The sequence below is a fragment of the Episyrphus balteatus genome, chromosome 2, assembly GCF_945859705.1.
Source record: "Episyrphus balteatus chromosome 2, idEpiBalt1.1, whole genome shotgun sequence".
In the NCBI taxonomy this organism is placed as follows: domain Eukaryota; kingdom Metazoa; phylum Arthropoda; class Insecta; order Diptera; family Syrphidae; genus Episyrphus; species Episyrphus balteatus.
The window spans coordinates 13,719,317-13,733,336 of NC_079135.1; the positions used below are offsets into that span (position 1 = coordinate 13,719,317).

The following is a 14,020-nucleotide window of genomic DNA, read 5'->3' on the forward strand; positions in this document are numbered from 1 at the left end:
ACAAATATCTGAAGAGTAGTTTTTCAATTTTTTCAAATCTGTACCTTATCTTCAAACCAAGAAAATTAGGACTTGCGGACATGAGATTTTTTTAGATTTTTGAGGGTAGTTAAAGAATATCCAAACAAAGATTAAAATGAAAAAATTAGCCTATTAGCACCTATTCCTAAGATGAACAAGAATCTTCTTTAGTGCATATCCTAAAATTTGCCCCTCCATCAAAAAATACCATTATTTCGTAGGTATATATATTTTTTGTAATGGATTGTTTTGATTTTTAATAATGATGGATTCTAAAATCTTCATGCAAAATTTGGTTCATCTACCATAATTTTTAAGGGTTTTTCGGCAGTAAGTTTGCAACTGTTATAATAATATGAGTTGACAGATGAAAAACAAGTATAACTTTTTCCAGATACGTCAGATTGTCTTGATTTTAAATTTTTTGGAATCAGCATTAAAAAATACCTTGAAATCATGTATCATATGTGTATATAATACCATAGCCTATTTTTGCTAATTTTGAAAATCTCCATTTCGCGATTTGACCTTGAAATCGCGACAAGCGGACATGAGATTTTTCTAGACTTTTGAGATATGTTATAGAATGGCAAAAGGAAGATATTGAGCAAAAAAAATTTCTACTAACATTCATTCCGAGGTTAAACCCTTATTTGACTGGATTAAATAGAGATTCACAACACGTTCAGGAAACATTAAGGACTAGATATTTGGACGAATAAATCGAGTAAGGAAGATTTTTCTTGCCTAACTATTCAGTCAGCTTTTCAATAAAACTGCCCAAATTGGAAGGATTTCTTTTGACAGTTGACCTATCAGAAACCGGAAAATTTACTAAATATTTAGTCCTTAACGTTTCTGAAAGTTTCCATTTTCGATGGATGACTATCGACAAAAGTCGTTTATCGATAGACAAGTGACAATAAGGGCCATTTATTCGGTACATACTTGCGGAATATACACTTGAAGATGAACTGAAAATAAGGCCTGACAGAAGCAATTATTAAGACTATGAGCTCTATTCTGCTATCCGATTCGATCGGATCTTTCGTCCCATGATAATTTTATTTTAAAGTGCAAAGCGCTAATTTTGCTTGTTTTTGAGATATCCAAGATTTGTTTGATTTCAATTCCATTTTGTTTGAGCTTTCACGAAGGAAGATTCTACTTTACCGTTACGGTCTTATCACATATTCCATTTGTATTGGAAATTTTCAACGAATCCCGAAAAAAAAAACAATCAATCCGTTCGTAATGACGATTAGTATGAAATTGTGCATTACGAACAAATTCTTCTTCGGTTTTTGGAAATCGTAGCAAATTTTCGATTCGAATAAAATTCGAGGTTAGGTCGAATATTTTCTTTTCAAGCTTAAAATAAACTTCAGTACAGTACACTTTGTAGAGAAAATAGCGTTAAGCGCTGATGTCATGACTCAAATTTTTGAAAATGTCACCTAGCATCTTCATCTCCTAAGCACTTCAATTGCTTCATTTCATTTAGAGACTGCGGATACTAACTTTCCTTAAACGTCCTATACTTACTGAAACGTGTTGCCAATGATTCGACATTCCTTCTGAAATAAAATGCATTCTTCTCTATTTTCCTTCTAAAATAAAACATCAATCCAATTTTTTTTTTGTTATGTTACATCTATTTTTATTTGTTGGTTTTCTTATCATCATACTTATAATTTTAATTGTAAATGTTAGAATTATAAATTTTGTTTTTCTTATTAAATTTTTGTTTTTTTGTTTTTTTTTTATTCTTATGAAAAATATACACGCATAACGTCTTTAAATGGTTTTCTACACATTGGACATTTAATTACTGAAGACGCACACTTGGTACATGCTACAACATGGCCGCATGGCAAAAACGCCGTATTATATTCGGCTGCATAGCAGATTTTACACAATTTCTCTTCTGGAATGATTCTCTTGTCAGAATTGCTATTATTACTATCGCTTCGTTGAAGCAAATCTCTATCTATCGTCGATGTTGTAGTTGTTGCTGCTGCAGTTAAGGCATTTGCAACAACTTGCGTCGCCGCTGTTACTGATGCTGGGCAATTTTGTTTATTTTGTTCTTCTGTTTGAGTACTACATTCTTGAACTTCTGAATCACTTGCAGCAGCCGCCGCTGACGCACTTAAAGCCTCTTGAGTTTTCTCAGCTGCCCGATTACATTTAGCTATCACAGCATCAATAAAAGCCTGACCCTTCATCAATTTCAAATAACGACATTTGCTCAACCATTGAGCATGTTGCTCCCATGGTTCATCATTCTCATCCCAGTCTTTCAAACCACCGCCGCAACTAAAGCAATTCACACGATCACCAACGCCAGTATAGAAAAATCCAGCTTCGGCGAGTTCTTTAGGTTTTTGTTTCATGGTTCGTGGCCATTCAGCAAACGACCGACACCGTGCTGCTTCGATCGCATACTCGGGATAATCCATTTGATAGATTGGAGGAGAGCTAGGTCCTGAACCAACACCCGCCGCCGATGATATCGAACCTTCGGGATAAGCTGTTGGTCGAACTTCAATTGAATCATTACTGCCACATACATCATAGCTAGCTGGCGGCAGGACACGTTCCAATGCATCGACATTAAGTGGAATGTTATTTGTTGTTCGTCTCCTCAACAATGGACAATTAGCCGACCATTTAATATGTTCACTCACTGGATGATCGCTCTCTTCCCAACGTCCAATTTCCACCTCACAAAAATAACATTTGACTTTGTCACTTTCGCGGGTATAGAACATTCCAGTTTGGGCCAAAACATGCTTATCAATAAAATCGAGTGGCCATTCCTCGAAGGTTTTTAAACGTTCTGCTTCCGAACGATAAATGTCATTCATGACAAATTTTGAAAAGAAACCAGGCTGATCGCTGGTTTTATTATCGATCTCGTCGATTGTACTATTTTGGTTGGAATTGTTGTTGTTATTTACAACAATTGTTGGTAATGGTTGTTGTTGTTGTTGGAAACTTCTAACATACCAAGGAATATTGGTATCTTTGATTGGTGAACCAAAGATACTATTGGTTCCGGTAGCACGTTTCAAAAACGAATCCATACATGAAATTTGTATCGTAGACATTTTTAGTATTTAATTCGTTTTTCTGATTGGTGGTAGTAGTAGAGTTGATTATTAAATTATTTTGTGGTGGGAAGGACGACTTATCTAGTAGACGATGATGATGATATTTTATACAATAAATGTTCTGTAAAGAGAAAGAAAAAAACAAAAAAACAATTAGAAATTTGGATTTTTACTCAAAATTTTGTATATAAAGTTAGCAGTTGGTAAGAGAAGACACATTCAGTCACATTCAGTCAATAGAAAGGCACAATTTTGGAACTTGAGTTTAACCTTTTCAAGCAAGAGTCAATTAAAAACTAATCTCAGTTTCATTATTAAGATTTTATTGGTAACAAAATTTAAACTTCCTGACCTGAGGTCATTTCCAAATTAAAGTCGCCCACTTTACTAATAAAGAATTCTCCTAAAAGCTTCTAAGTTAAGCCAAGAATATAAGAGTCACAAGTTTCAAATGATTTTGATTGTATTTCCACAAAAATTTAAACGAGAAGTTTTGTGGTTTGTATGTTGATCACGAGCAAAATAAAAATATGCAGTAAAAATATATTTCTACGAATTTCAACTTGAAAAACATTAAAAACCAATTAATCATATTGTTGTTTAAAGCTCGTTTAAAAGGTGCACTCGTGTATGATATCTTTCGAATGTTATCATATTTTGGGTGTTTCCATTGATCGTTTATTGAAAATTCCAAGAAAAAAGCTCTTAAAAGCTTTGTCTTTTATTCAAAGAGAAAATACTAGTCTTTAAGATAGTTTGATCTTAATTTAAGTTAAAAGTAATGAAAAATAGTTACAATAACTGAACTTACTTTACTATTTTTTTGTGTTTTTTTTTAATTTTTTATTATTTTCTTCTGATTAATTTTACATTCTTAATAAACAATAGTAAATTATAAATAAAATAATATAAAACAAGAACGATGTGACCTTCCTCCGATAAATGTGGTAACTGGTGGAGTATTAAGTGTAACCACAACGTTTTTATAGAACACAAAAAGTGTATATCGAGGAATTGATAAGACTCGCGACGAGTTCGAGTTTATAGTCACAAGAGTATTGAAGAAATAATTTTTGCTTTTTAAGTGAATTGATACTTGAACAACATTTTTAAATCAGTGTGGGTGGCTTTAAAAACAGACAACAGTATCGTTTAGTTTGTTTTTTTTTTATCTAAAAGAAGTAATTTTGTGTCTTTTTATTTGCTATTCGTTCGTCCTCGGTTATCATTTTTCTTTCTAGGAAAGCCGCCGCCATAATTATTTTTTGTTTATCTTATCTTCAATTTTTTTTTTCAAAGAATGAATATCTTATGAAGAAATTTTATAATTTAAAGAAACAGAATTGCTTATTTTTGTGCGAAGTACAAATTTTTGCGATATATACATATACTTTACAGGGTGTTCCACATTTCAACTGAGGACTGAGCAAACTCGTTATAGTTTTATCATTAAATGCTTATCTCTTGACTTAACTTAACATATTCACTGAGTGAACTTTGAAGCTGGGATCAATGGATCTTTGGAAATTCCTGATGAATAGTCGGAATACTATAGTAAAGTACTTTTATGAAAAACCAAGAAGACCCTGAATTATTCTGGATTATTTCAGTGTTTTTCAGCAATTATGGAATCCTTTCTGAGGTTCACTCTCACTTATGAGCAAGTTAAGCTCTTTTTACTTGCTCTATAGGGCAAGTATTGGTTTCGTGTAGAAAAAAAAAATCGAGGTTTTAATCAAAACCAACATTACGATGATGGAGAAGATCAAAAAAGTGGTTTTCGTCATGCCGTCCGTCGGTCTGTGCGTCTGTGCGTCTGTGCGTCCATCTGTACATCGAGCTAGGGCCTAAACGGGTGGATGGATTTGCTTGTAACTTGGTACAGATGATTTTTACGTAATTCCCTAGGTCCGTTTTTTTTTTTTTTTTAATATCTCCATTTTAACGCATATCTCCCATATAACGTTTTCGAGGTATTACAAATTTCTCGAAAACGGCTCTAACGATTTCGATCAAATTTGGTGTGCGGAATACTTTTATTGATTCTAACAAAACTGCGTTTTTAGTTTTTCTCAAAAAATGCCGAGAGCGGAAATATGGCGTTGCCGTTTTTCAAAAATTGACATGTTTTTTAAGTTCATATATTTCATCAATGCATAAGTCAATTTTTTCAAAATTTACAGACATCATAGGTATTGAAGTGTAAAATGAAAAAAAAAATTAAAAAAAAAAGTTTTTCAAAAAATTTAAAAAAATGAATTTTTTTAACTTTCGAGTTTTTTTTTTGTTTTTATTTTTTTTTCCCCACAAAATCTTAAATTTCCAATAGATATTTAAGATAAAGATGCTTTGAACTACAAGAGCAAGTACGTGCGACCCAGTCGTGCATTTTATTTTATGTCCAAAGATGACTTGAAAAGGTCTTTTTGAAACAATAACTTTATTTTGAGGTCGTGTTTTTGTGAAATTTTTCGCAGTCTGCCTACTTTAGCAATTTCTTTTGGGTGCTGTGATGCGTTGAATACAAATGATTTGGATCTATCAATAGTTTTGGCAATTTTGCGTTGTGATTTGCCTTTCCGTGCCAGTTTATACACCAATTCTCTCATGGTTGAAGAAAAATGAACTACACGACCCATATCGGATGACAAAGCAATTGGTTTAAACTAAACAATATATGACAACATGCAAGGGAACATAAACGATGGAAAAACTCACCATATCTGAAAGGGATCTTTTATAAATCAAGAACTCATTAAATAAGAATAAAAGCGCTCTTAGCGAATGTTTTGTCCTTCAATTAAAACAGTTTTTTGTCAAATTGCTTTTTTTAAGTAAGTAGAGAAATGTAGTTTTCCTTTATCAAATCAAATACTTTTCGAAAACATGAGACCCTCTCATGAAACTATGAACTTTCAGATAATGCTACTTTTGTATCCCCTTGAGCTGTCAACAAATATGATAAGAACCACAACACACCTTTGAACAAAATCAAATAACATATTTTCGTTTAAATTTTAATTTCATTTATTTAATTTAAAACATTAAAAATGTTGCTTTCTAGTTACTAAGTAAACATTAATCTTATCTTATCTCTACAACAACAACATAATCTAGTTATTTCCATCGGTATCGGTTTCGTCTTGTTCGCCTTTAGTCCGTCTCCTCTCATACAACAAAATAATCGTACACATGATGAATACCTCAGCAATAATACCCAAAAACGGCCACAAAGCAGCCAATTTACCCTTCACTCGAACATATGTAAAATCACTCGCTGTTTCAGCTAAATCCAAATCTGTAACAATATTCCTAGCATGACACTTGTATTCTCCCCTATCTTCCAGCCCAGCATTTTCAACAATCAAAATAGCATTTTTATTATTATTCTGATCGGCCTTCAATATATGACGTCCAGTTGAATTGTAAATTGTCAAATTACCAGCTTCCCAATATAATCTCGGTTCAGTACCAACAACAGCACAAACAATCGATAGTTTCTCACCTTCAACGACATTAGTATTCGATGGCAATCGTACAACAACATTTGCCACAACACGAATATCTCTCTTCTGACCATTATTCACTTTACAACTATAAATGCCAGCATCTTTTTCTTCAGTCTTTTCAATGATGAATTTCCTCTCGGGATTGATAATTTTATAGCGACCTTCGAGTGAACTAACTTGTGAGACTTCAGTTCCATTCTTTTCCCATGTTAATTCATAATCTCCGGTTTTTGTAATATTGCAACTGAGTATTAATGGTTGTTTGATGGCAAAGTGTTTCAATTGATGTTCGACATTGTCGTAATTCGGAACTAAAAGATCATTTTGACCAGTAATTGTTGTAATGAATAATGAGAAAATTACTATAAAGAACTTTGTTGCCATTGTTACAAGTTCGAAGTATAGAGAATTATATAATTCTTTAAACAAAGATAATAATTTACTAAGCAGCACTACGAGCAACGAATTTGATATTTAAAATTACAATGAAAATCGTATGTGAAGAGTAAAACGTTCAGAGTCCCATTATAGTATGCAGAAATACTTTTAAAGCAAAAAAGAAAAAAAAATAGATAAGAGGGTAAAGATATGGGTTTGGCTTGAGAGAGATAAACTAACTGGTTTAAGCTAAAAATATTTACACCCCTTAGAGAGGGATATAGTAAATAGGGGCGAAAATGACAAGAAATGGACTTATCTTTAGATTAAGAAATTTTCCTAGAGTCTGACAAGCATTAAGAAAACTTGAAGAATAGAATTTTGTTTTGGAGACAACTGCGAAGTAAAATGGAACAAAAATCAATATGATAACGAGTCAAGTGATAAGAAATGATATTGTACTGATATGATATCTGAAGTAAACCAAACCTTCAACAAACAAAAATTTAAGTTTTTTTTTTTTGTTACTTATCAATCTTTTTCAACGTTTTTTTTTTTTTAATTTTTGAAATTTCTGCGACATTTAACGGACATAAACCTTGATAAGAAGAATATGGCGGTAAACAAATTAATTTAAAAAAAAATCGATAAGTGTTAAAAGTTCTTCACTCTGAAGTCTATAAAAATAGCCAGACTTTGAATTGGTTTGACTTTGATTGCATTTCAAATCAAAGTTGAAAAGGCAAAATGCAATTCTCCACATAAAACGAATGCAATTCTCAAAACATTTGATAATATCGTTTTGAAAGCATTTCGAGGAATAATGACGTCAATTTGCAATGATAACATTGACTTCCTGTGCGAATGCGTCATCTAGTTTTTCAAATTAACCGTTTATCGTTTTTAAAAACACGATTGTTTCGCGTGTTTTATTTCATCATTTCTTTTGAAATCAACAAGGCTTTCGCGCTTTTTGATAAATATCAGAGCTTTTCCAAGTTTCTAAGATAAAAAATGGTTTGACGCTTCATTTTAGAGGATTCTTTTGATTTTGAGACGTCCCTTTTTAATTTCTCTATATGGCAAGTATTGGTTTTTTCAATAATGAGGTATGTCAATCGAGTGAATTTTTCCACTGCAGTTGTTTTATCGCCTCTTTTGAGTGTTCTCTAATTTTGTGTAGATAGGGTGAGGTGATATTTTAATTATAATCTTCCAAGTAGAATGGATTTCAAGAACCGCTATTTTAGACCAAAAAAAAAAAAATAGACAAAATCAAGAAATTAAATTTGTAAAAAGGAACCAGACTTGACCTCTAGAATACATTATAAGTTCTTTATCAATCTCTCTATCCCTCTCCCTGTTTAGAGTAATTTAAAAATTCTTTTCATCAAACACGCCTGGTGGTCATCAATCCCCTCTAGATAAGAAGATGATGAGACTCATTTAAATAAATTCTTAATGGAATTCCCTAAAAATAAGAAAATTCTCAGAACTAATAAGAATCTTTTCAAAAAAAAACCTGAAAAAATAATATAAAAGAATTGGAAAAAAAAAAATAAGAACCATCTGATATTCGACCTTAACATAATTCATAGACCTCTCGCAAGAGAATGAGAGTAGATAGATATAGGTGTTCCCTTGTGTTTTCTACTATCATCTTCACAGCAACAATACTCATTAATGGTCCAAAAAAATAAAGAAAAAAAAAAAAAAAACCCGGCGCACAAGGCATTAGAGATGCCTATTTAAGATTATACTCGTTAAATAGAAGACAACGTTAAAAAAAAAAATCTTCTTCTTCTTAAAGACATTCCATCGAGAAAAATAACAAAAAGAAAAACCTATTTTTTGTATACCGATTGAACTTTGCCGATACACAAACGATGTAATTCACCCCTCTGGCGTTTCACTTCTGCTCTGCCCCCTTTGGAATGCAATGGACTATAAGATAATATAATAAGAGATTTTTCTCAGAATCGAAAAAGACTCGTCTTTCATTGTTAGGTCGCCTTCATCGTCGGCGGCGGTGATGGTGGTCATATTCTTATAGAATCTCTTTTCGATTCCTATCGCGCCCGCATTCCATTCTCACAGTAAGCTGCTGCTGCAATAGCAGCCAAAGCAGCTAAATGCACAACACACGAGCATAAAACTCGTCGTCGATCGTCTTATAATGCAACACGAAATGAAGTAAAAAAAAAAAAACGTTGAAAATCACGGTTGATTCTTTTTTTTTTAGTTTCCAGCGATTCTCAAGAGTGTACTTCTTGTACTTCTTTTGAAGTTGAACCCACCACCACACAAAGTGGAAGAACTGCATTCCAGAGGTTTTTTTCTTCTGTTTCTTTTTTGTTAGTTTATAACTTCTCATGTTCTTTTGTTGCTTTTTTTTTGTATCGTGCAGTCTAGCGAATGGACTATGGACCGAAAATCTGTACCGACACGACGACGATGATGGTTTTTTTTTTCTCAACCAATTTCTGTATCCATTGATGGTTTTTTGTATCCCGTCGTCCTCTGTGGTTTAGAGCTGCTTGATTTGTGTTCATTTTTTTTTTCTGTTGCCTTTTTCTCATGCAACACACTAGTTTGACTGCATTCCATTCTAACTTTCTCACAGAATGTTCCACACCACACATTATGGCAATCAGAGGAGTGGAACTGGAACCTACTTGCAACAACAGCATAGAAGGGGGGAAAATCCCCTTGGCAAGTCTCTCACGCTGGCTGACTTCGACTTTGTCGTCGACTTGTGTGTGTGTGTAGAGTAGATTGGATATATAAATCGCGCCGCTTTGCGCAAAGGGCTTTATGCTATTGCTATGCTATGATGCCTCCACAATTATTGTACGCTTGCGCCTTCTTCTTCTTCTACCCGGGCTTCATCAATGATACCAATCTAGTGGGCTTGAACACGACTTCTTTTTCCAGCCGACCGACACAACAACAACTAACAGCGGACGGACGACGGCAGGGGCCTAAAGGTATGCAGTCATGCAGCTTTGGGACGGGAAAATCGTGAAGTAACAAAAAAAAAAAAAAAAAGACTCCAACTCCCTAAGATGCAGAGAGGAGACCACCACAGCTCACGAAGTTTTGCTTTGCTTCAACTGTGGCAAAAGGCAAATAGTTATTAGAGAAGAAGAGAGATACGAGTAAGGAGAAGAACCATCAGAGTCTTACAGCAGCAATAGCATAAAACAAGTACATTCGAAAAAATGCCTTGTGAGGTCTTTTGGCTTTGCTTCTTCTTCGGAGGGCATCAACTAACTCTATACATACAACATAGCTATATGTTATGTCTTGGGTACAATGTCCAATTCAATTGAACGCTTTGCAAGTTGTGCGAGTACGAATTCCAAGAAATTTGTCGACAAAGAATTGCCAGATCAACCAACCTACACTTAACTGGAATATTCCATAGGAAACTTTTATATTTTGTTGTAAAATGCGCATACTCGAGAATATTGTATGAAATATTTTTTGGCAATATATACAAAAAACATATGGTTTATCGGTCTTTTTTCTATATAATTTAAAGAGACGACGATGACAATAACAAGGGGTTGTTTGCTACATAGATTTTATGTAGAGGTCTTATGTACCCACAAAATTGCGTCATAAAAAAAAATAAATGAAAAATGAGAACAACAAACGAATGTACATAATATAGTCAAATATACCAAAATAAATGATTTTTTTTGTATAATTCTAAAGGGAAAGGAAACCGGAAATTAACTATTTTCAGTCAGATTAGATTGCAGCTGATGTCGCGTATGGTTGTAAAATTTAAAAAATCGATAATTGTCATCGATACTGAATGTTTGTTTGATTGATATTGGAATGAAATGAACCTATTTTCTGGAAATATTCTGATGGACGTAGACGTGGTGTGCAGTATTGATGACATAGTAGAATTTAAAATTGCATTCGTCATAGTTGTTTATTCAGAATTTTTAGATTTCATAGAAATGAATTAGAACAACAACTTCAAACAACTATGATGAAGAAACGACTACATAGTAAAGTCATTTCCTGTTGCATTTGAAAATTATAATTACTTGCAATAAAACTACAAACAAGGGGCAATATAAATTACATATATAGTTTCTTGATAACAGCAGCGGGGGCGTTCTTCCTAGTGTTTATCATACTTGTACTAGCAAGCACTTAAAATTGGAAAATTTATAGCCGCAAAATTGCTAATAATTTTTATGATTGAAAATTTTATAATGATATGTGAAGTTACTTCAACTTCTTGAACTAAACTAAAAAGCTGTTATTGAAGCTGTCATTAAAATCGCTCATCAATCTTTATAAAAAGGTCGGGTACAATGTAACTACAAGCTACAGTTTTTCACCCATTAGCTTCAATCAATTAGATGATTAAAAGATATGTATATATTTCGGTGAATAAAATAAGTTGAACACTAAACTAGCAAAGTTACATAAATTAATTTATTAATAGTCTGGAATTGGAACCCTTCCCAAAATCTCATTCAAGGAAAGAATAAAGAAATTTTGATTATGGGTAGGACTCTAGAGTAAAGGACCAGTGCTGAGTTTTGCCAGAACTAGGTTATCAAAAACTATCAGAAAAATTGGATTGTTAGTCCAATATTACTTTGCAAATATATTGTCAGAATTAAATTGTCAATTCAAAACTTCAATAGATCTGATTTTGGGAAACACATTTTTTTGCAAAAAGAAAGGTTTTCAAATGCGATTTTACGAAATGTGTTCTTTGAATTTTACCCAGTTCGCGGTCAACTCTTAAAACTTCTGTACCATCACAATGCAATTTAAAGTGTTAACTTTAAGGTCCTTCATATTACAGTATTTTTAAAGTATAAAGATCAATTTATGAAAAATGTCTTAGTAATATGAAAAATACCTATTAAATAAGAAATTTTTCATAAATTGTGGGTATGCTAACATATTGGGGTATATTCATAATCGTTTTTAAACCCCTGGTTATCAAATATTATTTGTTAGACAGTGTCTATGAATATTTTAGAGGTTAAGACCTAAGTGCAACCTGAAAGCAATACGAATTATTTCGCTATCATAAGTGCATAGAAAATTTTTCACTTGTATCTTGCGCTAATGCACGTTTCTGACAATGCCGAAAATAATAAATATATTTTTGGAAGCTTCAAACAGAAAAAAAAAACAAATATTACTGTTCAAGCTTTTTTGGTAAATTTTTTGGAGCTTAATATAGTTTTAAAATCGGCAAAATTTGAACTGCTTTACTAAGTAGTTTTTGCAGAACCAATTCAAATTCTTTATAGGTACTGAAATACCTGATTCCAAATATGTAATTAAGAAGCATTTTTTCTTTTGCCAATGGAATCCAAGTTTTGAAAAATTCCAATCGAATTCCTACAAAATTTCTTTTTTAAGTTTTGAGAAGTTGTATTTTTCATAAATTTAAGGAGTTTTCGTTTTTCTAGACCTTTTAATTGAGTTGAAAAAGCCAAACACATTAGAGGATGTGTGTTAGTACTGCCCGCATATCCGCTCCTAGTAGGTGATGAACACCCTAAACATCGACTTATTAAATTCAAATAATTAGAAAAGCCTCGAAGAACTTTTTTATTAACAAGTAGGAAGATTGGTAGGTAGGTATATAACTTGGTCTTGTTTGAAAGGAATAAATTACAATCATCTAGGTACTATAGTGTTATCCTAGGTCCTACAGCTTTTAAGTATTTAACAAAACACAGCATCCATTCCTCCAAGAAAGGTAGGTAGAAGCATCTTTGTTTACTTGTGTGGTGGGTTTCTTCTACAAATATGGATTGGATACCTACTATTTACAAAATGGCCGCCACGGCTGAGTTAGTATTCCCCAAAATGGGGAACTGAGTAAGGTTTTTACACATTCTAGCTTTAAAAAAAGCAAATGAATACCTATGCAAGTTATGATATGAAAAGTAAGGTTTCCTTAATAAAATAAGAAGTTAAAATAAGTTTAAACTAAGTTAAAATGTACTTAATTAAGTAAAAATATTTCGTGTAAAAAAAGACATTTGGAATTATCTTTAATTCTATAATAGGAATCTTAAAAAGCAGCAGCATTTGGAACTTCATTGAATTGGCTCAATTGGTTTTTTGTATTAGTTTAAGACCTAAAGCAAAGTAGGTAGATAAACGCTTTTCAATTAAATTCTGCTCAACATAGAAAAGAAAAAAATGGCAAGACTTTCCAGTTACCCATTTGCTTAGAGAATTGTTACTAGGTGGATTATTTATACACAGACCCATTCTGATATCCGTCTTGACTTGATAGTAACATTCTACATAAATATATTTGCTTCGTCATTCCTACTAGGTGTGTTGTTTACTATAAATTATGCTTCAAGTACCTACGTACGTTGTTGTTTTCATTTCAATTGTCATTTAAGTCTATAATTTATTCAATTTTAATAGGCGCTTATTGTCTATGATTCAGTCAAGTCATTTCTACATAACAAAACGCAAGCGACAAACAAAATAGAATATGAATGAGATTGATATACAAAAATCCATTAATATTGTCTAGACTAGACTTTTCCTTTAGTTATTAAGCAAATTTCTTTAAAAAGGTATTGCAAAATTAAATGAATGAACAAATTAAATAACTATCAACTTATGAACTATTTTTTTCAGTCTTTTCAAAAGACCTTCAATCTGAAAAATGTCCAAATAACAAACATTTCTTAATTATGATCTTTCAAGTCTTAAAGACTCTGAGAGTACCAAAGAATGATATCACCAATATAAAATAGGCAATCATTTCATCTTTGGTTAAAGTCTTTCAATTCTCTTCCATCCCATCCATTCCCCATCTCCATACCTACAGAAGATTCCAGTTATAATTGGTATTTAGTTTAATCTGATTTCTAACTTCCGTTGAAATGAATTTTATATCTTTTGTTTATATTTCTTATAAACTGAATTTAATATCTATCATTTTCATTCCTCGGAATCATGGATTTTAACTTCTTT

The 14,020-nt window shown here is 32.4% G+C and overlaps 2 protein-coding genes across 8 annotated transcripts in view; both read right to left on the reverse strand.

Moving 5' to 3' along the window:
• Window positions 1-1,762: 1,762 nt before the first annotated feature.
• LOC129908361 (death-associated inhibitor of apoptosis 1) overlaps window positions 1,763-14,020 on the reverse strand; it is a 45,639-nt gene continuing 33,381 nt past the window's right edge. For 4 of the 7 annotated variants that reach the window (XM_055984805.1, XM_055984804.1, XM_055984802.1 and 1 more), the window contains exon 2: window positions 1,763-3,258. In XM_055984805.1, the coding sequence (XP_055840780.1) occupies window positions 1,791-3,134 (1,344 nt within the window). In that variant the 5' untranslated portion in view covers window positions 3,135-3,258 and the 3' untranslated portion in view covers window positions 1,763-1,790. Of the gene's footprint in view, window positions 3,259-3,489; window positions 3,506-3,948; window positions 4,199-14,020 lie in introns of those variants that run through there. The other 3 variants (XM_055984806.1, XM_055984803.1, XM_055984808.1) reach the window with 3 other exon arrangements.
• LOC129908364 (neuroplastin-like) lies at window positions 6,141-7,351 on the reverse strand. Its single transcript, XM_055984809.1, has one exon. It carries the CDS (start codon window positions 7,028-7,030, stop codon window positions 6,251-6,253), a length of 780 nt encoding a protein of 259 aa, XP_055840784.1. The 5' UTR covers window positions 7,031-7,351; the 3' UTR covers window positions 6,141-6,250.

Excerpts from the sequence above, each read along its gene's own strand:
- LOC129908364 (XM_055984809.1), bottom strand. The coding sequence starts at position 7,030 with ATGGCAACAAAGTTCTTTATAGTAATTTTCTCATTATTCATTACAACA.